The sequence below is a fragment of the Callospermophilus lateralis genome (assembly GCF_048772815.1).
Source record: "Callospermophilus lateralis isolate mCalLat2 chromosome Y unlocalized genomic scaffold, mCalLat2.hap1 SUPER_Y_unloc_1, whole genome shotgun sequence".
NCBI lineage: Eukaryota > Metazoa > Chordata > Mammalia > Rodentia > Sciuridae > Callospermophilus > Callospermophilus lateralis.
This window is the reverse complement of record NW_027510163.1, coordinates 171,213-193,172: the sequence shown is the minus strand read 5'-3', so window position 1 is coordinate 193,172 and position 21,960 is coordinate 171,213. Positions and strand designations below refer to the sequence as shown.

The 21,960-nt window shown below is 42.1% G+C and overlaps 1 protein-coding gene across 1 annotated transcript; it reads right to left on the bottom strand.

The window, feature by feature from the left end:
* Positions 1 to 1,022: 1,022 nt before the first annotated feature.
* Positions 1,023 to 20,054, bottom strand: LOC143639904 (uncharacterized). Its single transcript, XM_077107934.1, has 8 exons — positions 20,002 to 20,054; positions 18,367 to 18,397; positions 3,563 to 3,689; positions 3,322 to 3,382; positions 2,699 to 2,760; positions 1,921 to 2,365; positions 1,585 to 1,836; positions 1,023 to 1,500 (listed from the first exon to the last, which is right to left on the bottom strand). Exons 1-8 carry the CDS (start codon positions 20,052 to 20,054, stop codon positions 1,023 to 1,025), a joined length of 1,509 nt encoding a protein of 502 aa, XP_076964049.1.
* Positions 20,055 to 21,960: the final 1,906 nt, after the last annotated feature.

The window sequence follows — 21,960 nt, the reverse complement described above, 5'->3', positions numbered from 1 at the left end:
AGAGAAAAAGGATCTTCCCAGATGTTAATTCTTTATGTCTTTGGAGTAAACTCTGAAAGCTGAATACTGCCTCACATGGCTTATCCTCAGCATTTTCTACAGTATGAGTCCTTTCATACAATTGAACAAAACTAGAACAGCTCAATAACTTATTTTTTTTTTTTTGCATAGGTTTTATTCTTTTTATTCCAAAAGAATCTTCTGAGGCCTTAGGAAAAGACTGAGAAAACTAGATTTCCCACATTTCTCACACTCACAGGGCTTCTCTCTGTGTTTTCATATATGAGAAGAAAACAGGGCTGGAGGGGAAGCTGACAGGATATAGCTTTTCTCTACTTTGTATTCTGGTATGTATTCCAGAGCTTTTCTCTGGTATGTATTCTTCCATGTTTATAAAGCTGATGGGATGTAGCAAAGGTGTTGCCACACTGCTTACATTCAGAGGGTTTGTTTTTCAATGTGAATAAAATGGCTTTGAAGGCAATAGGGAAAATGGAATAATTTGTGATAATTTAATACACTTAAAGAGTTACTCAGTTGGAAGTGGTGGTGTATGCCTTTAATTCCTGAGACTTGAGAGGCTGATTCTGAAGGATCAATGTTGGAGGCTAGCCTCAGCACCTTAGGAAGATCCTAAGAAATGCAGCAAGTCCCTGTCTCAAAATAAAAAGTAACTGGAATGTAGCTAAGTGGTAGAGCACAACCAGACTAAATCCCCAGAGTCTGTCTGTCTCTCTCTCTCTTTCTCACACACACACACACACACACACACACACACACACACACACACACATTTTCAGCAGTGTGAGTCCTTCCTTGTCTTTGAGGATGACATGAAATATTAATTTACCAGGTTTTACATTCAAAGGATTTTTCTCCAGTAACTTCCTACATGTATATGAGTGAAACAGTAATAACAGCAAAGTTTACCAATTGTTTTCATGCATACGTTTTCTCTGCAGTATCTGTTTTTAACGTGTGTGAAGCAGACAGGATGTGGCAATAGATTTTCCTCATTGTTGTTATTCATAGCGCTTTTCTCTGCTATGTATTCTTCCATGCCTGTGAAGCATAGGGGATGTAGCAAAGGCTTTGCCACACTGCTTACATTCATAGGGCTTCTCTCCAGTGTGCATTCTTCCATGAATCTGAAGGTAACTGGATCTAGAAAAGGCTTTGCCACACTGCTTACAATCATAAGGCTTCTGTCCAGTATGAGTTTTTTCATGTGAGTGAAGGTGACTGGATCTAGCAAAGGCTTTGCCACAGTGCTTACATTCATAGGGCTTCTCTCCAGTGTGCATTCTTCCATGAATCTGAAGGTAACTGGATGTAGCAAAGGCTTTGCCACACTGCTTACAATCATAGGGCTTCGCTCCAGTATGAGTTTTTTCATGTGAGTGAAGGTTAGAGGACTGAGTGAAGGCTTTCCCACACTGCTTACATTCATAGGGCTTCTCTCCAGTATGAGATCGTTCATGTTTCTGAAGGCCAGAGGCAGTAGTGAAGACTTTTCCACATTGTTGACATTCAGAGCATTTCTCTCTAGTATGTCTTCTTCCATGAATCTTTAGGTTACTAGATGTAGAAAAGACTTTTCCACACTGCTCACATTTATAGGGCTTCTCCCCAGTATGAGTTTTTTCATGTGACTGAAGGTAACTGAATGTAGCAAAGGCTTTGCCACACTGCTTACATTCATAGGGCTTTTCTCCAGTATGCATTCTTTCATGAATCTGAAGAGAACTGGATGTAGAAAAGGCTTTGCCACACTGCTTACATTCATAGGGCTTCTCTCCAATATGTATTCTTCCATGTCTGTGAAGATTAGTGGATCTAGCAAAGCCTTTGCCACACTGCTTACATGCATAGGGCTTCTCTCCAGTATGTACTATTCCATGTCTCTGAAGGTCACTGGACCTAGCAAAGGCTTTGCCACACTGCTTACATGCATAGGGCTTCTCTCCAGTATGAGTTCGTTCATGCTTCTGAAGGCAGGAGGCATTAGTAAAGGCTTTTCCACACTGTTGACATTCATAGGGCTTTTCTCTGGTGTGTATTCTTCCATGTATTTGAAGCTGATGAGATGTAGCAAAGGCTTTGCCACACTGCTTACATGCATAGGGCTTCTCTCCAGTATGAATTTTTTCATGTGAGTGAAGGCCAGAGGACTGAGTGAAGGCTTTTCCACACTGCTTACATCCATAGGGCTTCTCTCCAGTATGCATTCTCTGATGTATTCTAAGTAAACTAGGATAAGGAAAGTCTTTCCCACATACCTTACATTTGAAATGTTCATTCCCCATGTGCCTTTGAAGACTTGTGTATGAAATACAGGTCTGACTACCTCGTTTACATTCATACACTTTCTCTCCCGCATGAGTTCTTTCATGTCTTCTTAATAAAGAGGAGAAACAAAAGGCTTTCCCACATACCTCACATTGAAAACGTTTACATTCACTGTGTGTTCTCATGTGTCTTGGAACACCTGTGGGAGGAGACGAGGCCTCACCACATTGCTGATATTCATAGGGTTGACACCCAGTATGAGTATCTCCATGCCTTTGAATGTCACTGGAATGACTGATGACTTTCCCAGGTACTGTACATCCATAAGGTCCATCTTCAGTTTGTATTAACATTTGTGTGTGAACATTTTTGGGAGAAACCCGAAATTTCTTATATTGCTTAAATTCACATGGCTTCTCTTCACATTCCTCAGGCTTGTAGGATTTGTGTCCAGAGTGAGATTTGATCTGCCTATGAAGGAATGAAGGATATAAGAAGTCTTTTGCACACATAATGAAGTCACACGGATTTACTCTATTAAAATTTTTCTTTGTTCAATTAACGAATTGGAATGATTTGAAGGTTTCCCCAAATGCTTCTGTGCCTTGGAAGTTTACCATGACTTCTTTGAAGAAGTGACCAGCACATAACCAATGCTTGATTCATTCACAATTTTCTATTTATTGATAGACCTTTACATTACTACCAACATCAGGTAAAGGCTAAGTTTTCTGACTTGTTCAACTTGCCTAAAAATAAGAAAATTGAAAGCAAACAATCCTTTGCAACACAGCTTCTCTATGGCTATTATCCAAATAGTGATATTCACATATGCAATTTCATAGTACTTTTTGCATATCAAATACTTTGAAAAGACTGAATATCTGTTACAGCTAAGTATATATTTCTGGTAAAAAGCACTATAAGAATAAATACTTCTCAAATTATGCATACTTCTTTCATTGGTTTCCTTTAAATTTTACATGACAGTTCTCAGACCCCCTCATGGACTCCTCTTGTGAGTACAGTTACCTTACATTGCTCCCAGAGTTTTCAATCTGAACTTCAGTGGTCTTGTCTTCCCACTTGTTTCCTAAAATGAGAGAACAGAACAATCTTTATGAATATTTAGGAGCTAACAATGCTTTGCCAAATGATACATGCTATTTATGCTGCATTAATTCACCAACTGATTCCCTTTTCACCTTCTACATAAATGACCAAAATAAACATGAGTTCTCTATTTGATTAATTTTTAAAACATCATTATTACCTATAGAAGACATGTTTCTGAGGACTTCCAGCATCACATTTCTGTAAAGGTTCTTCTGGGAAGGATCCAGCAAAGCCCACTCCTCCTGGGTGAAGTTCACAGCCACATCCTCAAAGGTCACTGAGATCTAAAATATTCCACCAAATGTATAGGGGAGGCCAGGAGAGATTGACAGCATGAGAAATCTATACTCAACATGCATGATGTTCACATGATTCCCTGGCCTCTCGATTAATTCCACGATTTGGACCATCAAAACTTTACTGTACTCAACCTCTTCCAGGCATTCCAACACTAGAAATCGGCTACTCAGAACGCAAACATCATAGTGTTTTATACCTTTTCTTTGGTGAGTTCACAGGAAGTAAGATAGGCTCACAGATTACTCCTAACTTCTTTATTGGTTGCATCTCTATTACATGTCCTAGAAATGTGTTGTGCGGTACATAGCTAATATAAGCACTTTTGATAGTACTTATGTTTAGAAAAGAAAGGTGATGAGTAGGAAATTGCAGGAATCATGAAACTAAGATTCTGCCAATTACAGTGGCTCCCTGTACCTACAAAGTTAATATAGACAACATGGTATTTACTAATGTCTTGTTTCCTCTGAAAGTCTATTGTTCCATACTTAAAGAAATGCCTAGAACCAGCCCCCACCCACATTCTCTGGGCATGGGGTCACTAAGGATATTCCTTCACAGAAAACATTTAGACAACCTTTCACACAGGTTGTCACAATGCATTTTCTGGAGATTGACCTCATCCTCTGTGATTACACTGAGAACAACTAGAAGTTTGCAGGTGCTTTACTCCAGAACAAATGTAGTCAACTAGCTTAGTATTAAATGACCAAAACAAACATGAATTCTCTATTTGATTAATTTATTTATTAATACACACAACAATTTTATAATTTCCTGTGGTTACTGTCAAACCAGAAAGGGGTAAGTGAAAGATGGCACATGTCTTAGAAATAACTCAATGACCCAAAAATATCACCTTGTCCAAACAACAGCCTTACAAAGTTTTATAACTCTCAAAATAATCTTCATAATAACCAGCAGGCACGACTTTTCTAAGTCTCATGGGAACAATGAATGTCCAATGACTGTCAAACTCTTCTTAACAGCAGGCAGTTCACTACCATAATATATAGTCATGAGACACATACCAATGTTCTGCTCAAGGACATTTTGACCAAGGTTGGGCCACATATGCAATGGTTGTCTGTTGTGAAAGAGATTCATCATGCCTGTGGCAATGTTGTTGCAAAGAAACCTAAGGCAGAAGTTCTTCCAGAGTGTGGTAAAGCAACAAGTTTGTAGCCTAGATTCCTGAACTATCCCACACAGTCTGGGTGTGAAACAGGCCACCATTCATATCTGTAAGCATGCTTATGATGTCTTCACAGTGATGGAACAGGCAAAAAGAAAATGTCCCTGCCTCTGACAGAGAACCACACTCAAAAACCAAAAACATACCCCAGGGGCTGGGGTTGTGACTCAGTGGTAGAGCACCGAACTAGCACATGCAATACCGTGGGTTCAATCCTCAGCACCACATAAAAATAAATAACTAAAATAAAGGTATTGTGTCCAACTGCAAATTTAAAATAAGTATTTTTTTTTTAAAAATAGTCATTCCAACAGCTGGTGTGGTGGTGTGCACCTGTAATTTAGCCACTAGAAAGGTCAAGGGAGGTCAAGGCAGGGAAATTGCAAGTTGGAGGCCAGTCTCAGCAACTCAGCAAGACAATCAGAAATTTAGAGAGACTGGTCTTCACCAAAAATTAAAAAGGGGTCTGGGATTGTACTTGAGTGGCAGAGCACTTGCTAGCATGTTTGAGGTACTGGATATGATTTCAGCAACACAGAAAAATAAACAAATAAAATAAATATATTCTGTCCATCTACAACTATACAAAATATTAAAAAAAGAAAATAAAAAGAAATAATAAATACATAAGAAGAAGGGCTGAGAATGTGCTCAGTGGTCAAGTGCCTGTAGGTTTACTCCCCAGTAAAACACCTGCCCACCTCCAGAACACTGCTCACAAATTGAAATTCATTTCTGGAGGATAACTAAGCATGAACAAGTCCATGGCGTCAATCCCCACCACTCAAAAGTAAGCAAATAAATAAACAACAGTCTACAATACTAATTCTCTTGGACTGGAAAGTAGCTCGGTAGTAGAAAACTTGCCAAGCATGTATTGGGCCTTCCCTCAGATCAATCTCCAGCAGTCCTACACACACACACACACACACACACACACACACACACACACACATACACAAAAAAAATACACGTTATGACAGATAAAAATAATTATTATAATATAAAAGTTACACAATTAGAGGCATAAAATACAACAAAATCAATGAAAAGACAACACACTTTCTCACAAAGGAGATTGAATGTTCCCATAATCGACACTCTCTGAGAAAGCACTGAGAATTTCAGGAAATTCTGGAAATTTAGGGCATGGTTTACTGTATTTTGGGGGTAAACTTAAGGAAAACTACATCTAAAAATGGAAATAGTAGGGTTGGGATTCCAGCTCAGCAGTAGAGTGCTTGCCTAGCACATGAGAGGCCCTAGGTTTGATCCTCAGCACCACATAAAAATAAATAAATAGGTATTTTCTCCAACTACAGCAACAACAAAAAATACTTTTCAAAAAATTGGAAATAGTGCCCTATACCTAAGATCAGCCAAAACATTGTACACGACAGAGTAGAGAGAGCATTTATGTTGCACCCAAATTTCATAAGCCAAAAGGCCAGCTCCCAAAGGGGTGGCCCTACGAGGAGGCACTCAGGAGGAAACAGGAATCAGGTGACATACCGGGAGTGTTCTTGAAGGGATCGGCACCCTTATTTACACAGACATATGGCTCCTTTCCAGAAAACAAGTGTCATTTACTATTTCACTGATATTCAGTGATTAAATCATCATAATTGGGTACTTCAGGTATTGCCAAAATTGTCCTTAAAATTTACAATGAAGACAGGAGTGATGGTGCACACCTGTAACCCAGCGGTTCAGGAGTCTGAGTGCAGAGGCAATGTAGCAAGACTCTGTCTCAAAACAAAGAATCTAAAAGGGGCTGGTGGTTAAGCACCTCTGGGCTCTATTCCTGATACCAAAAAACCACACAGTTAACATGAACCTGCCAAGTCCAGACAACAACAGTGAAAAACTGTCATCCTTTTGTCAAATTCATCACCTTGTGAAGGACACAAACTAGTTTTCATGAAATCACATTCATAAATTTATCCACCATTATTTTTACAGAATTGGACTCAAATTCTTCAGCAAAAATGCAAGACAGAGTTTCTCTGGATCTTACATGGCATTTTGGAATCTAGAGTTGGATTTCAATTTGAAATCACGGAAAAGACAAGATTGAATCTTACAGACTTTCTATACATACTCAAGGGTAGCAAAAGGTAAATTAGGTAATTAAGACTTTTCTTTTTCTTTTTTTTCTTTCTTTTTTTTGGGGGGGTTGGTACCCCACGATTAAACCCAGAGACATTTTACTACTGAGCCACATCCCCAGTCATCCAGTCATTTGTATATTTTAGTTTGAGATGCAGTCTCACCAGGCTGCATAAGAGCTGGATAAGTTCCTAAGGCTGTCCTCAAATTTGCAACACTCCTGTATCAACCTCTGGAGCAAGAAGGATCACAGGTGAGCACCACTGTACCTGGCTGTAAGTTGGGATTTGTAACAATGGAAATGTAACTAAACTTTTTAAAATCCACTTCTCTCTTGCCTATTTAATAACAGTCCATCCCATTTGGTTCTCAATAAATAAACCTGGGCCTCAGATAAGTGAGCACATCATTTCAAAGTGATGCACAGAAAGCTTTGTGGCTGAGGGAGAATACATGTGTCAGGCTCAAGGGGCAGGGAAGGTCAATGACAGCAGGAACATACTACCTCCTGGTCTTGCTCCCTGAAAGCATCCAGGGTCATTGTCCCAGGGACCAAAGTAGCTGTCTAAATGAGGCCTGTTCCAGGAGATTCCTCAGCCCAGAGCCCCAGCAGCTTCCCTGAGAGGCTGCACTCCACATCTCAGGTTGTCCCCTAGGAGGAGCTGGCCCAGGGCCTGAAGTTCTGTTCACCCTGCAGGGCACAGAGCAGCTGTGGGCACTTTGTGGCAGCTCCAGGAGAGGATAGTAACTGAGGAAGGACATGGGACCCTGTGAAGTGTCCAAAGGGAAACTCTGCCCAAGAAATCTGACATGGTGTCTACACCTAAGGAAGGTAAGGAGAAGCACAAGATTTTTACAGCTGTGAACTCAAGTTCTCTATACAGTTGCATCTACATCAAAGAACCTTCAGAGTACTTGATTTGAGCTAACTAGACCACCATGAGGGTAGAAAGGCAGGGTTCTCTATGGAGAACAAAAATTATTTTGGGCTAACTTAAGCCCTTCAATAGCCAATCATCTTAATTTCTGTATCAGACCACAATCTCAAAATTTCTCAGATTATATCCCTAACCTTACCAGACATCTCCAAAATCTACCAGAGCTCAGAATGCAATAACAGACATACAGAAAAAATTTTATTTTTTCTGTACCCCAACAATCTGATGTTCCTACCAATGCAATTGGTTAATGCAGTGATACAGTTTCTTTTGTAAAGTTCATGTAGGCCAGATACAGTGGCACGCAACTGTAATCCCAGCAGCTTGAGAAGCTAAGGTAGGAGGATTGCTAAATTCAAAGGCAGCCTCAGCAACTTAGTGAGACCATAAGGAATTTAGTGAGATCATATGTGAAAATACTATATAAAAAGGGCTGGGGATGTAGCTCAGTGTTTAAGGATGTAGCCCTGCGTTCAATCCCTGGTATATTAAAAAAAAAAAGAAAAAAAGAAAAAAGAAAGAAAGAAAGAATTGATGTAATTATGTAATCTCTTCCAGGGAGGGACACACACATCATTCAGGGTAACTTGAATCCATGTACCTTATAATAGTCATTAATATTTGGGTTAAAATGAACTATTTTCTGCAGTTGGGGTTGTCAATGCCTTTAATCTCAACAGTTTTGGAAGCTGAGGCAGGAGGATCACAATTTTCAGGTCAGGCTGGGAAAAATACCCAGATCCTTTCTGAAAATCATATTGAAAAGAGCTGGGGGGCTGGGGATGTGGCTTAAGCGGTAACACGCTCGCCTGGCATGTATGCGGCCCAGGTTCGATCCTCAGTGCCACATACAAAGATGTCGTGTCCACTGAAAACAAAAAAATAAATATTAAAATTCTCTCTCACTCTCTCTTTCTCTCTCTCTCTCTCTGTCTTTGGAAAAAAAAAGACAGAAAAGAGCTGGGGATGAAGGACTGAAAATGATTCAGACATTATTGTACTGGCATCCCCTTTTTCACAGAAAATCTTAACTGGGTTTCTCCAGAAATCTTCACCATGGCTAATTTTAGGACTGTCAACAAAACAGTGTCCACCAAAAAGTTCAGTGTAGACAAACTTCCTATTTTTATGTTGCCCTATTTTACTGAGCCAGTAGTCTGAAAGAAATTAGCACTCCAAGTGCTGGACTCGAACTCCCCTTACTAGTTTTTTACACACTTGTATCCAGTATAGTAGTTTGTAGAAATGTGCAAACAAGGCCTCTGGCCTTGAGCTCGGCTTCACAAAGAACTTACCAACTAGGCTTCATGGAAACAGCTGGTGAGGGAGGAAAGAAAGGAGAGAAGAAGCTCTCCCCTTATCAGGTGCTGTCCTTGAAGGGTTATCTTGGTCAGAACAGAGAAAGAAAAAGCTGCTTTTATGTGTGTGATGTGACAACTTGACTACGGTGACTCCATTTTCTGAACTTAGCCATGACACACAAAAAAGTCATGACTGGGGCAGTTTGTATTCTTTTATTCATGAAAATCCCCCAAGAACACAGAATGATCTATGGTGCCAACTGGAGACTAACTGACCACAACTTTCAACCTTGCTTGCATTGCCTGAACCCCAAATGTCCCTTTTGTGGTTTTTGTGCTTAAATATGGAGCCAACTGAAGGCAGGGGCACCACTCTGACCATCTCATTCTTTTGAGAGCAGAGTGTCTGCCAAGAGCCAGCAATAAAGGCTTAACTGGAATGAGACTGTGTGGTCTGAGAGTTATTTGAAAGTCTCAGTATTACAATGTGAACTTCTGAGCAACTCCTCTTACACAATGAGTATAAAACCCTAAAACCACCTGAACTCAGGGTTCAGGGGATTGATTGATTGATTACAGCAAAAGCTGTGCCCTCTGAGACTGGCTGCAGCAAGATAAAACAGTTTCTGGCTATCTTCAGTGCCTTGCCTCCTTTGTCCCTACATCATTATTACCCTGTGTGCTTACGTGACTACATGACTGGGGTGACTCTACATCATGGACTATCAGAAAAAGGAGCAGTTATACTCTATTGATGAAGCCCACGATTCCATATCCCTGGGATCTATAAACAACCTCCTTATTCCCTTTAAGGCAGTTATTTTGACCAAACACAAGGAAGTGTTAAGTGATTATTCTTTCCCCTCAAGTATAATATTCACAAATAGAAAACAAATGCTTTCAAAATTGTCCTTCTTGCCAGGGACAGTGGCACAGGCTGTCATTCCAGATATGTGGGAGGCTGAAGCAGGAGGATCCCAAGTTAAGGCTGCGGAGGGAGGGAGGAAAGGAGGGAGGGAGGGAGGGAGGAAAGAAGGAAGAAAGATTCTTTCCAATATTTCACTAAGTGATAATGAAAATTAGCAGAAGGTGTCCATTTGGACCGAGTGGGAAGAACGAACGTCTGGCCGAGCTGTGAGGTGGAGGGAAGGTGACTTTTAGAAGGCAGGAGGCGCCTGCAATCTGGAGGACAAACAGCAGCCTCTGGAGGAGCTCCCCTGGGAGAAGGAAGGTGCATTTGTGGCCCTGCTTCCTCCACGTTGGGAAGAGTCGGTGTGGGCCACCAGTAGGGAGCAAAGGGGACACCAGGGACCTGAGCCACCCTTCAAAACCCAGGGAACCAGGGGACAGGGCCAACCGCCAAAGCGGACTCCACCACCCTCCTTAGCTCACCAACGTGCTGGGTCCCAAGGCAGGTGCTCACCCGGCACCTTCAATCCTGGACACATACTCACCATTTTTGGCTTCCGTGGTGAACTGGGGTTCTCTGAGGAACCTCCAATCACCCAAGATCCTGGGGTTCACAGGGAGCGAGAATCACCTGGTTCACTGAGGAGAGAACTCAGGCGCCAGAGAAGGAGTAGCCCAGTCGCTGAGGAAGAAAAGCCCGAGAGATTGCAGAAGCCCGCCCTTCCCCTCCCTCTGCGCACTGATTGGACAGTTCCCCCAGCATCCCGGATGGATGGCCTCCAGACCCGCCTCTGCATCGTGACTGACAGCTAACGTCATCCAATCACTGGCTGAAATTGGGTTAATGGCAGATTCTTGGCACCAGCCCTTTTCAGGCGGAGCTTCCCGCTGTGCTGGGAACTAATCCAGGTGGGAAGCCTTGGCTTAGCCTCTGGGATGGAGGTGCCATGTGGCTCTGCTGTATGTGTGCAACAGCCATAGAGTGCTCTCCCATCATGGTGGGGCCCTGGGTTTATCCTCAACACAAAAACAAACCATAGCTTCTGGGGGAGGCTGAGGCTGGAGGAGCCCAAGGTCAGTGAGACCCTCTCTTAAAATAAAATGAAAAAGGTGGGGATGTAGCTCAGAGGTCCAGGTCAAGCCCCACTGGGTTTATTCCCCAGTACCTCAAAGAAAATGAAAGAACTATATAACATATATATTGTTTTTTTCAGCTGATGCGACCTCAAGCAACTTAGAAAGACACAGTCTCCACATTTCTGAAACACTATTTAAAGATATCATATGTATGACCCATACATACTATCTAAAAATGAGAACAATTTGAAGACTATTTTAGTAATTCTCATCACCTCCTGGCCTCTGTTGCTTTGAGGAGGCAGCCTGAGCTATGAAAAAAAGCAATTGGGGTTGGCTCTGATGCTCAGGGTTCCATCCCCAGCAGAGAGGGTGGGGGAGGAAGGAAGGCAGTCCTCTAGGGCAGCAATGTGCGGTGGAAATAAAATGGGTGCCTCGTGCTTAGTGTAGATGTTCTACTTTGACTGTTAGGAAGTCTCATGCAGAGACCTGAGTCTAGGGATCCCACAGGTCTGGTCAGGTGTTTGCCCCAAAATCAAACAGAAAAGGTCATGATGCAAAGCAGGAAAGAAACGTTGACCAGTGCAGCTTCACCAGGAAGCCAAGGAAACCCTGTCCTTATGCTGTCTTCAGGTGCTGACAAGGACTTTGAGGTTTGTAGAAGGATAATCATAGGCATGTAAAGAAAGGGAAAAGTGTATGTAGGATTTAGTATTATCTGTTGGACTTAGGCTTCAGGCATCTGTGGGCTCATGTCTGTGAGCTCACACTCACTTGCCCGATTGACACATGTCCCTCTACTGCACAGACTGACCTCATTTTGTCTCTCAGGAGGAAGTTCCCCTCCAGTGTATTGTTTCCTTGTCAAGGATTCAGATGTACCAACATTTTCAAGCAAAGCCACAAGCCCTAGAAAGAACATACCCTCAGGCGCAGTTTCCGCAGCTCGACCCAGTTCCCCCTTCTGCTCGGGCTGAGCCCCCTCCTCCTGCTTGGCCCTCCACCTCCATCTGTGCCCCACCCCAGCACTGCTCTCCAGGCCAAGCAGAGAAGGCGCCCGGGGCTGGGTTTAGGTGATTCTGGGTCTCAGGACACCACCACTTCATTCCCAGGGGCCGTCGCTAGACCCCTCCCCGGGCCTGAGTGAGGCCTGACTTGCCGAGCGCCCCTCTGCTCTGGGGATCCCAAGGCTGCGGCTGGTGCTGCTGCAGGATCTTGTCCCCCAACCAGGGTCCACAATCCACCCCAAACTCTGCTGGCATCTCAGTCCTGGTTCCACCCGCGCTGCTGGCTAAATCCAATTAACCTGCAAACTCTGACCTGGGCGGTGCCCTTGGGGACAGGTTCTCCTTTCTGGCTGCCTAGTGAGTTTGTGGCTTCTGGAGCTTTTTAACTGGGTGGGGCTTGAGTACGGTGGTGGGGGGGTTTATTTTTTATTCCCACTGTTATACCAGATTCCTGGGTCCCCATACACCTCCAGGAGCCAAATCTGATGCAATCACACAGGAGTCTTCACTGCAAGCTCTAGCTGGATTCACAACCATTTCCAAGACAGCCGTCCCAGGGAGTGAGTCCTGGTTTTTTGTTCAGTGAGATTTTATAGGTTTGGGGGGAGATACTCTACATGACACAAAATCACACACAAATCTTTTCACACCATGGGAAAATCAAACAACAACCCTTAACATTGATTAGCACATTCCCTGGCAGGAACAAGTTGGGTAGGGGTGATTGGTGAGTTCAAGAGGTGGGGCCAAGAGGAGTTGCAAGAGTGTGCCCCGCCAAACTACATGGTTTCCTTACATGTTATGGATCACTGAGACTACTTGGGGAGAAGGGTCACCTGGCATTCCAGTTATTTTCCCTGTATTTTGCTGATTGGCTGTTGCTAGTGGTTTTCTATGGGTTTCAGGGTCAAGGTGTAGGCCAAAAACATGGTTTGGTCTTTCCAGGAAGTAGCATTGCTGAGTCAGAGACACCTGGCACTGCAGATCTCTATTATTAATAGACAAACAACTCAGCACATAGCTCTCTCCCTGCCTAGGAATGCTCTGTGGGTTTTCCAAGATCAAGAGTCACCCCTCCCTTGGACAGGTCCTGCTCTGAGGTAGAGGCTAGTTTTTCAAAAATGGAGTCACATCAGTTTCTCACCACCAAGAGTTTTGTGATGCGTAACCCGCCTCAGAGAATCAGTGAGTGTTCAGCTCTACCAGGCTCCGCCTTTGCAATCTCTAGGGTGCTTTACTCCAGGCTCCATGGATGCACTCAGGGCCTGGGGTATCTGCATGCTAAGCCATGGGGACACGAGGCCAAGTGTCTTCTTACTGGAGATCAGTGTGATGGTGCTCTCAGCAGGACCCTGGTTCTTCTGCTGCAACAGATAATCTGTTTTCAATATTCCAAATCAGTTCTGTATTTTTACCAAAAAAAAAAAAAAACTAGAGCTTCCTGTATTGCGAGGCTCCCCTAAATCCTTGGGGAGTGAATATTAATTGAAAATGCATGCAGGAGGCTTATCTGCCTCAAGTCAGAGTTGGAATCAGGAGAGGGTGCTGGAGGTGGAGGAAAGGTCTTTCTTTTAATTTGGAAATTTGAATATTCACGTTTCCATAGGCACTGGACTTACAGATGGGGTTACATCCAGAAATCCCAAATTCTGTACGTTCAGAATGCATTTCACAAATCTCACCTGCGAACATCCTAAATTAACAGCCCGGTGCATTTTCTGGGTTGTTTCTACTACATTTTTATTTTATTTATTTATTTATTTATTTATTATTATTATTATTATTATTATTATTATTATTATTTTTGGTACTAGAGATTCAACTCAGTGTGCTAAATCACAGAGTAACATGCCCAGCCTTTTTAATATCCTAATAGAGACAAGGTTTGCAGAGTTGCTCAGAGCCTCACTAAGTTGCTGAGACTGGCCTCCAAATTGCAATCTGCCTGTCACAGCCTCCCAAGCAGCTCGGATTATAGGCATACACCACTGCAGCAGACAAGACTATGTTTATTAAGGAGACCTTGGGTCCTCAGAAAGTAAGTATGTTGGGTGCTGGTGGGTAGAATATCAAATGTACTGAGCATGATCCTGGGTTACAAATGCTCTAGGGTCAGAGAGAGCTGCTTCCATGTGGAGAGGTATTTAAGGGAGGTTGCTTAGATAGGAGAAGTTGAGAAAGTTCGACACAGCACATAACAGAGAACATTGTTATCTAAAAACAGTTAAATCATAATGCAATAAAACATAAGCTCTACATTATGATTTCCAGCCTATTTTGATGCACAATGTCAATAATCATGTTGAAGTCAGGTGTAGTGGTGCACACCGGTAAATCTAGTGACTCAGGAGGCTGAAGAAAGAGGATTGCACCTTGGGAGTCAGGCTCAGCAACTTAGCAAGGCCCTAAACAACTTAGAGTCTGTCTCAAACTAAATCTAAAAATGGGTATGGAGCTCGGTGCTAAAGCACCCATGGTTCAATCCCTGGTACTACTACCTCTATTAATAATAATTTAAAAATATAATTTTGTTGATACATTTGCAGAATTGATACCTTGACACTTATGGGTTAAGAACTTGGAGCCTCTGTGGGGACTTGGGCTACAAAGCCAACAGTGTCAAGTGTGTGGTTGGGCCTGAAGGGGATGACCCAGCCCAGAGGATGCTGAAGATCTCAGAGATGATGAAGTGGGCTGGAGACAGGGGAAAGCGCTGGCCCAATATGCTGGCGTTCTGTTCCACAAAGCATGGGAGTTGGTAAGGAAGTAGGGCTCCTAGGGTTGGCCAGCTGCTATTTCTCTTCTTATCCCAAGATCCACTGAATTGATGTTGGATTTGGCCTTCAGGCAAAGGTGGAGGTGGCTACAGGTGGTGACTGACATGAGGTCATTGATAAGCAGTCAGGTTCTGTGGTCTACAAGCCTCAGCTTGGGTGTTTAGTTACAGCAGTCCAGGAAGACTAATACAGTGACACACCATCCCTCTGGCCATTGCAATGACCTGAGTATGGGACTCCCCCAAAAATTCTTATATTGAAATCTGTACCCGAAAAGTGATGGTGTTAAGAATTAAGGGCTTTGGGGAAGGGATGGGGTTCAGAGGGTGGAGCCTTTGTTGCTTCTGAAAGCCATAAGCAAGGATTTGATTTCTTGTCACGTGCCATGTCTTATCAGAGTCAGCTTGGTCCTGTGGGGCTTTCCTCTTCTACTCTTTCAAGTCTGTGCAATTTGGAAGCTCCTTCTGTTTGCAAAGTGGTCTCCTTCAGGATTGATCAGAGTCTTTTGTCTAAGCCTCTAATTGCAGGAAGTTCTGGTCTCTTTGCTGGGTGCTCAGAGTGGCCCCTGAGGGTGCATTTCATTCAGTGTGGATTGTGCATTGTGACTTTAAGTGCTGATGTGGGGAATCACTGGTCATCATGCAAAGAATGCCTGAGGACAGAATAAGGAGCTGTTTGGACCAAGCTCCAGCTCTTTCCACACAGTTGGTCACTGCCCTTGGTCTTCTGTGTCACACCAGCACAGGGTGAAAGGGCCATGGCAAGGCTGCAGCCATGTTTGCACAGGTTGTGCAGGATGCCCAGCTACTGGGGAAGGGGCTCAGCAACCACTGATGCTCCTTCATGGCCTGCTGGCCTCTGCCCATCCCCTTGTGGAACCAGGGCTCTGAATTGGTTGTAAGAATGAGGGTCTCCCAGGGGACTCTTCAGAGAACAAAGAGCAAAGACAGGGGTTGGGGATGTGGCTCAAGCAGTAGCATGCTTGCCTGGCATGCGTGTGGCCCAGGATCGATTCTCAGCACCACATACAAACAAAGATGTTGTGTCCGCCGATAACTAAAAAATAAATATTTAAAAAATTCTCTCTCTCTCTCTCTCTCTCTCTCTCTCTCTCTCTCTCTCTCTCTCTCTCTCTAAAAAAAAGAGCAAAGTCAGGTCAAGCTGGACCACTGGATCTCAAACCACAGCAGACCCCTCCCCGTTGGCAGACTCAGGAGTCCTCTGGCTCAAAGATCAGGGTCAGGAAATGCATGTTGCACAGGAAGGACAAGGATCATAGAGAGATGACTTAGGACAACAGTTTGAGTCAGCCACCTGTCATCAGGAGGTGAATAGCATTAGGGGCGGTGGCCCATGTGTGGGTGGGAAATAACCTGTTCTTCTACAGAGCAGAGAGAATGTGGCCTCCAATTAGATCCTACACAGATACATTTCACTACAATGAGACCTGAGAGTGTAACATCCAGAGAGCAGCTACTGCCTGAGGATCTACACCTCAGGAAGGAAAACCAACCCATCAGGATGTACCCTAGCCTGGAGTGATGTTAGTCTAAGAAGCCTGCTCTGACTTGGCGCCCCTCCACAAAAAAGGCACAGCCAATCAGATCCCAGCCCTGTCTGGTTCCTGGTTGACCCTGAGTCCCTTTAGCTCACATCTTCTTCCTTCACTATTCTCTTTCTTGAGAAACACAGCTTATTTTTAAAAGATTCTTAGAGATCAAAATTAGTTTAAAATTTTCTTTCACTCCAGTCAAAATGGCAGCTTTTAAAAACACAAAACACATTATGTGCTGGCAAGGATCTGGGGAAAATGAGACAGTCATATATTGATGAAAAAAGAGCAGGTTGGTGCAACCAATATGGATAACTCTATGGAGATTCCTTGTCAAACTGGGAATCGAGCCACCATTTGACCCAGGATTCCTCTCCGGAATTTATTTTTTTTAATTTTTTTTTTTAAGAGAGAGTGAGAGGGAGAGAGAGAGAGAATTTCAACATTTATTTTTTTTTAGTTACCGGCAGACACAACATCTTTGTTTTGTATGTGGTGCTGAGGATCAAACCCGGGCCGCATGCATGCCAGGCAGGTGCACTACCGCTTGAGCCACATCCCCAGCCCCCACTCTGGGGTTTATACACAAAGGATTTTAAAACATTATATTAGAGTGACACAGCCATACCAATGTTTATAGCAGCAAAATTTATAAGAGCTAATTTGTGAAACCAGGCTAGATGCTCTTCAAGATGAGAGGATTAAGAAACTGTGGTATGTTTATACACAATGGAATATTATTCAGCATAAAAAGAGAATAAAATTAGGACATTTGCAGATAGATGGGTGCAGATGGAGAATATTATGCTAAATGAAGTAAGCCAATTTCCCAAAAAAACAAAATTCAGATGTTTTTTTCTGATATAAGGATGCTGATCCACAATGGGGATGGTGAAGAGCATGGGAGGAATGGCAGAACTTTAGATAGGGCAAAGGGGATACATGAAAATGGAGGGGCATGGGGGTAAGAAAAATGGTGAAATAAAATGGGCATCATTACCCTAAGGACATGTGTAAAGACACAAATGGTGTGACACTACTTTATGTACAACCAGAGTCATAAAAATTTATACTCTATGTGAACTGGGAACTGAAATGCATTCTGCTGTGATATATAACAAAGCAGAAGGAATAAATAATTTTTAAAAATGTCCTGGGAACTTAAACTTGGAGGCTTTAAAAATATTTACTTTAGGCTCTGTGTAAATGACATTCTAGTTAGCTTCAATATTCTATTTTGAAAATTCCCTGATCCTTTCAGTTTATTGGAGAGAACCTGAAATCCACAGTACCTCTGGTCCTTTTGCCTCTCAACAATCTCATGGACAAATTGTCTTTCCTTGCACATTATGAATAGTAAAATATCTTGACAACCTTCCCATAATCTCAAAACTCCTTTAATATTGTCATGCCTGACTTCAGATGGTAAACACTTTGAACTGATTCCATTAATAATTTATTTCCTCTCTTTTCTACAAATATTATTGCTCAGTGTTCAATATCCTTTATAAATTTTTCTTCTATTTTCACTTTTTTCTGGTTGTAGTTTGTTTTTGAATATTTCCTCACTGTGATGATTTAGCCCTTCTGATTGGATTATAGGTTTCTTTGTCTACTACAGAGATACAGATGGGCAGAGTAGGTTTGCAAATGCTGGCATTCCAGGTTACAGTCACCTCCTGGATGGATAACTCAGGGTCAATGAGTTGGAGTTTTTAGAGAAAGAGCTTAGGTAAAGCCCCTTCCCAATTAGCCACAGCAAAAAGGGGTGGTCTAGTGACAAGGGCCCAATTTACCTGGGCCACGGCACTCTCGATGGTTACAGCTCTGCATAAAAGTAGAAAAAAACTTGCCCAGGAGAATTAGAACCACGATCCTGGCTTTCTCCAATATTTTTGTCCTGATGAATTAGTCCTTTTATATCACCCCATGTGATCCTGTGATATTTCTCTTTCTGGAGTCCTCATGCCGTCTTGAATTTTTGCTTCCTCTCTCCTTATATTGTGCAGCAGGCCATCATGTTGGGTAGACATCTAGGGTCAGATATGCCAGGCTGGGGCCCAGATTTGCTGTGGATTTTTTTCTGGGAAGACACAAGCAAACCGCCTATCTGACTTCATGAGTGGTGAAGGCTTCTACCAATAATTGGTGAAGGAGTCTTTATATTGTACTAAGTGTTAATGAAAAGGCCCAATCAAGGGGCCAATGTTTGAAGCTAGGTGTGCAGTCATCATCTTTAGGCACTGTTAATAAATTCAGAGTAAAGAGGATAGTCTCAAGAATACCATGGGGAGGGCTGGGGATGTGGCTCAAGTGGTAGCGTGCTCGCCTGGCACGCGTGCGGCCCGGGTTCAATTCTCAGCACCACGTACAAAACAAAGATGTTGTGTCCGCCGATAACTAAAAAATAAATATTAAAAATTTCTCTCTCTCTCTCTCTCTCTCTCTCTCCTCTCTCACTCTCTCTTTAAAAAAAAAAAGAATACCATGGGGAGACGGTGAGGAGGTGCTGTCTCCCTCCTTTTGTTTTCAAATGGCAGCCTTCAGCTCATTGTGGGCCCTTTTCACTATTCCTTGCTGCTGATGGCTGTAAGGAATACTAGTGGTATGTTTAATATTCCACTCTGCAAAGAAATCCTTAAAGGCCTTGCTGGTAAATGCGAGCCATTGTCTGGTTTTATTTGGAAAGGTTCTCTCTTGGGTGTAAAACAGTGCAAGAGGTGAGAACAGACTTGTGAGAAGCTGGTTTTCTTTCTTGTTCCTGAACACTTCTTTGTGAGAATCTATGAATACTGTTGATGAGTTTGTACTTAAATTTACATCCAGGAGTATACCTTAGAGGTGAAAAATTTGCCTCATAGTTGCACGTCTGTGGTTTGGATACTCAAAACTGCCAAATATCCATATGTGTGTGTGTGTGTGTGTGTGTGTGTGTGTGTGTTGCTTCTTTTTAAAGTTTAAAAACCTGGATGATATGAATTTCATTTATACTATGAATTACATATTATTAGAATATAAATTACTTTTGGAGAATTGTGAATTTTGCATAATAAAATTTTTATTTTTTAATGATTCATCAGAAATTTATACCAAAACTTTTCTAGTTAGAAATATTCTAGAAAACCTTGGGAAAATAATCTATTTTTCTCAAATTAAATATTTTTAAGATCATCTAGTAATATGTGCTAAGTGTGACTGAAAATCTTAGTGTATAAGTGCTCACTTTCCCTCACTCATTTCAGTAAATGTATGAGAAGTGGCAGGCAGAATGTAAAGAGTAATTTGACATACATTGTGGATATGCAAGGAGCAGTGGCTATGCAGAATGTTACTGGATTGTGTGCTGAGCATGGGGAAGATAGTAGTAGGCCCTCCATGTATCTAATGTGGCTCATCAGACTGAACCCTGGCCTGTCCATATTATATCTTACCTGCCCTCACCCTTGAACTCTGCTGGCAACTCTGAGTCCTCATTGATGTTCATTCGCTTAGCATTCAGCCTTCACAAAAAAGCATTAGTTTGAAATGTGACATCAAAAATGAAGAGTTTAATATTTCTAATGAGTTCTCTGCTGAATTCTGTAATGATTTCTCTAAATTGAAAGAAAGATAATTGATAATGGTTAAATTATACAATGTGGGGAAGAAAACACAAATTGTACTGCTTTTGATTAGATCCATTACTCAACAATTTTTTTCCTGTTTTGGATGTACATAAATTATAAATTAACAATATTAGAAGACAAATTTAATATATTGAAATTGTTATGCTGAATGCCAATCCAGGTAGACAATTTCCAATCTTGTTTCAGCAAGAGCAGGAAAAAAAATCTCCTCTATGATAGTACATTAGCAGAAAATACACACATTTATATGTAGTGGACAATACACAATTGAAGTCTTATTTCAAATTATACATGTTTATAAGACAATTTTCTACAGACCTGAAAAGTGTACTTATATTCTAGATTGTTTTTGTCTCTACATTCTAGGTGTGAAGTAATATTTTTATTTACTATGCATTGTTGAATGGACTTGTAGCTAAGTCCGGGGAAAGAGGCAGAAAGTTTATCTACATTATGCACAACAGACCCTCGGGGTTTATCTGCTCAGAGCCCCAACCCCTCTTTGTTCCTAAGGTTGTAGAAGATGGGGTTGAGCATTGGGGTGAGGTGGTAGAGAAGACAGCCAGAACCTTCTCCTCTCCTGAAGACCAGAGGGATCTTGGCTGTGGGTAAGTGTAAGCAAAGGGTGCCCAGTGAAGTGGGGTGCTGCAGGTGGAGTAGGCCTTTTCCTCTGCCCTGAGTGCATACAACACAGAGCAAGAAAGACTTGACCACAAGAAATGATTCCAGTTACTGCAAACATAAAAAAAAGGTGGTGCTCACAAACAGTGTGTTCTCCTGAAACCAGATGTTCATACAAACTAGGGCCAAAATCATGGGAACATAGCAGAAAAAAAATGATTGATGGCCCAAATCAGCAGTAAGAGATAGATATGGAGTGTATATGTGATGGGAGCACAGGAGTTGATAAAGCCCTTTTTAAAGACCTATTATCACAGGGCACTATAGCACATGCCTGTAATCCCTGTAATCCCTAAAGAGGGTGAGACAGGAGTATCACAAGTTCACAGCCAGCCTTGGCAAAAGTGAGGCACTTAGTAACTCAGTGAGACTCTGTCTCTCATTAAAATATAAAATTGGGCTGGGGATGTGGCTCAGTAAACAAGTGCCCCTAAATTAGATGCCCCCATCAAAAAATAAATAAATAAATAAATAGATAGATAAATAAATAAATAAATAAATAAAATTCCCAGTACCAAAACAAACAAATGAACAAATAACACAGATATCAGGAATAGTGTGTCTTCACTTATTAAAAAAAGAAAGGAGAAACTCTGAATTTCACATTCTCAAACTAGAAAAGCAAACGCCATCTTAGGGACACGTGAGGAGATGAAACTTACATCAATGAGGGACAGCCAACTAAGCAGGTAATAGAGGAACGTGTGCAGGAGGATATTCAAGTGGGTGAGAAGGATCATGGACAGGTTGTCAATTAGAGCCATTAGGAAGATGAGAGCAATGCAAATGAAGAAAAAAGACTAAATCCATATTTATATTTTTATTATTTGGTACTGGGGATTAAGCCCAGGGGTGCAAAATCACTGAGCAACATCTACACACCTTTTAATTTTTATTTTGACACTGGGTCTTGCTATGTTGTTTAAGGCCTCACTAAGGTGATGAGCAAAACTTTGTCATCCTCCTCCCTCAGCCTCCTGGTCCACTGGAGTTCTAAGTGTGTGACACTGTGCCCAACAAGACTAACTCTCTATGATGGAAAAAATTCCAACAAGATAAAATCAATGGACACTTGATCATAAT

Coding starts and splice junctions, on each gene's coding strand:
- LOC143639904 (XM_077107934.1), bottom strand. CDS start 20,054: ATGAACATCAATGAGGACTCAGAGTTGCCAGCAGAGTTCAAGGGTGAG. Junction 18,398..20,001: donor GAGTTCAAGGGTGAGGGCAG/GTAAGATATAAT, acceptor ACTTTTATGCAG/AGCTGTAACCATCGAGAGTG. Junction 3,690..18,366: donor TCGAGAGTGCCGTGGCCCAG/GTAAATTGGGCC, acceptor GGAATATTTTAG/ATCTCAGTGACCTTTGAGGA.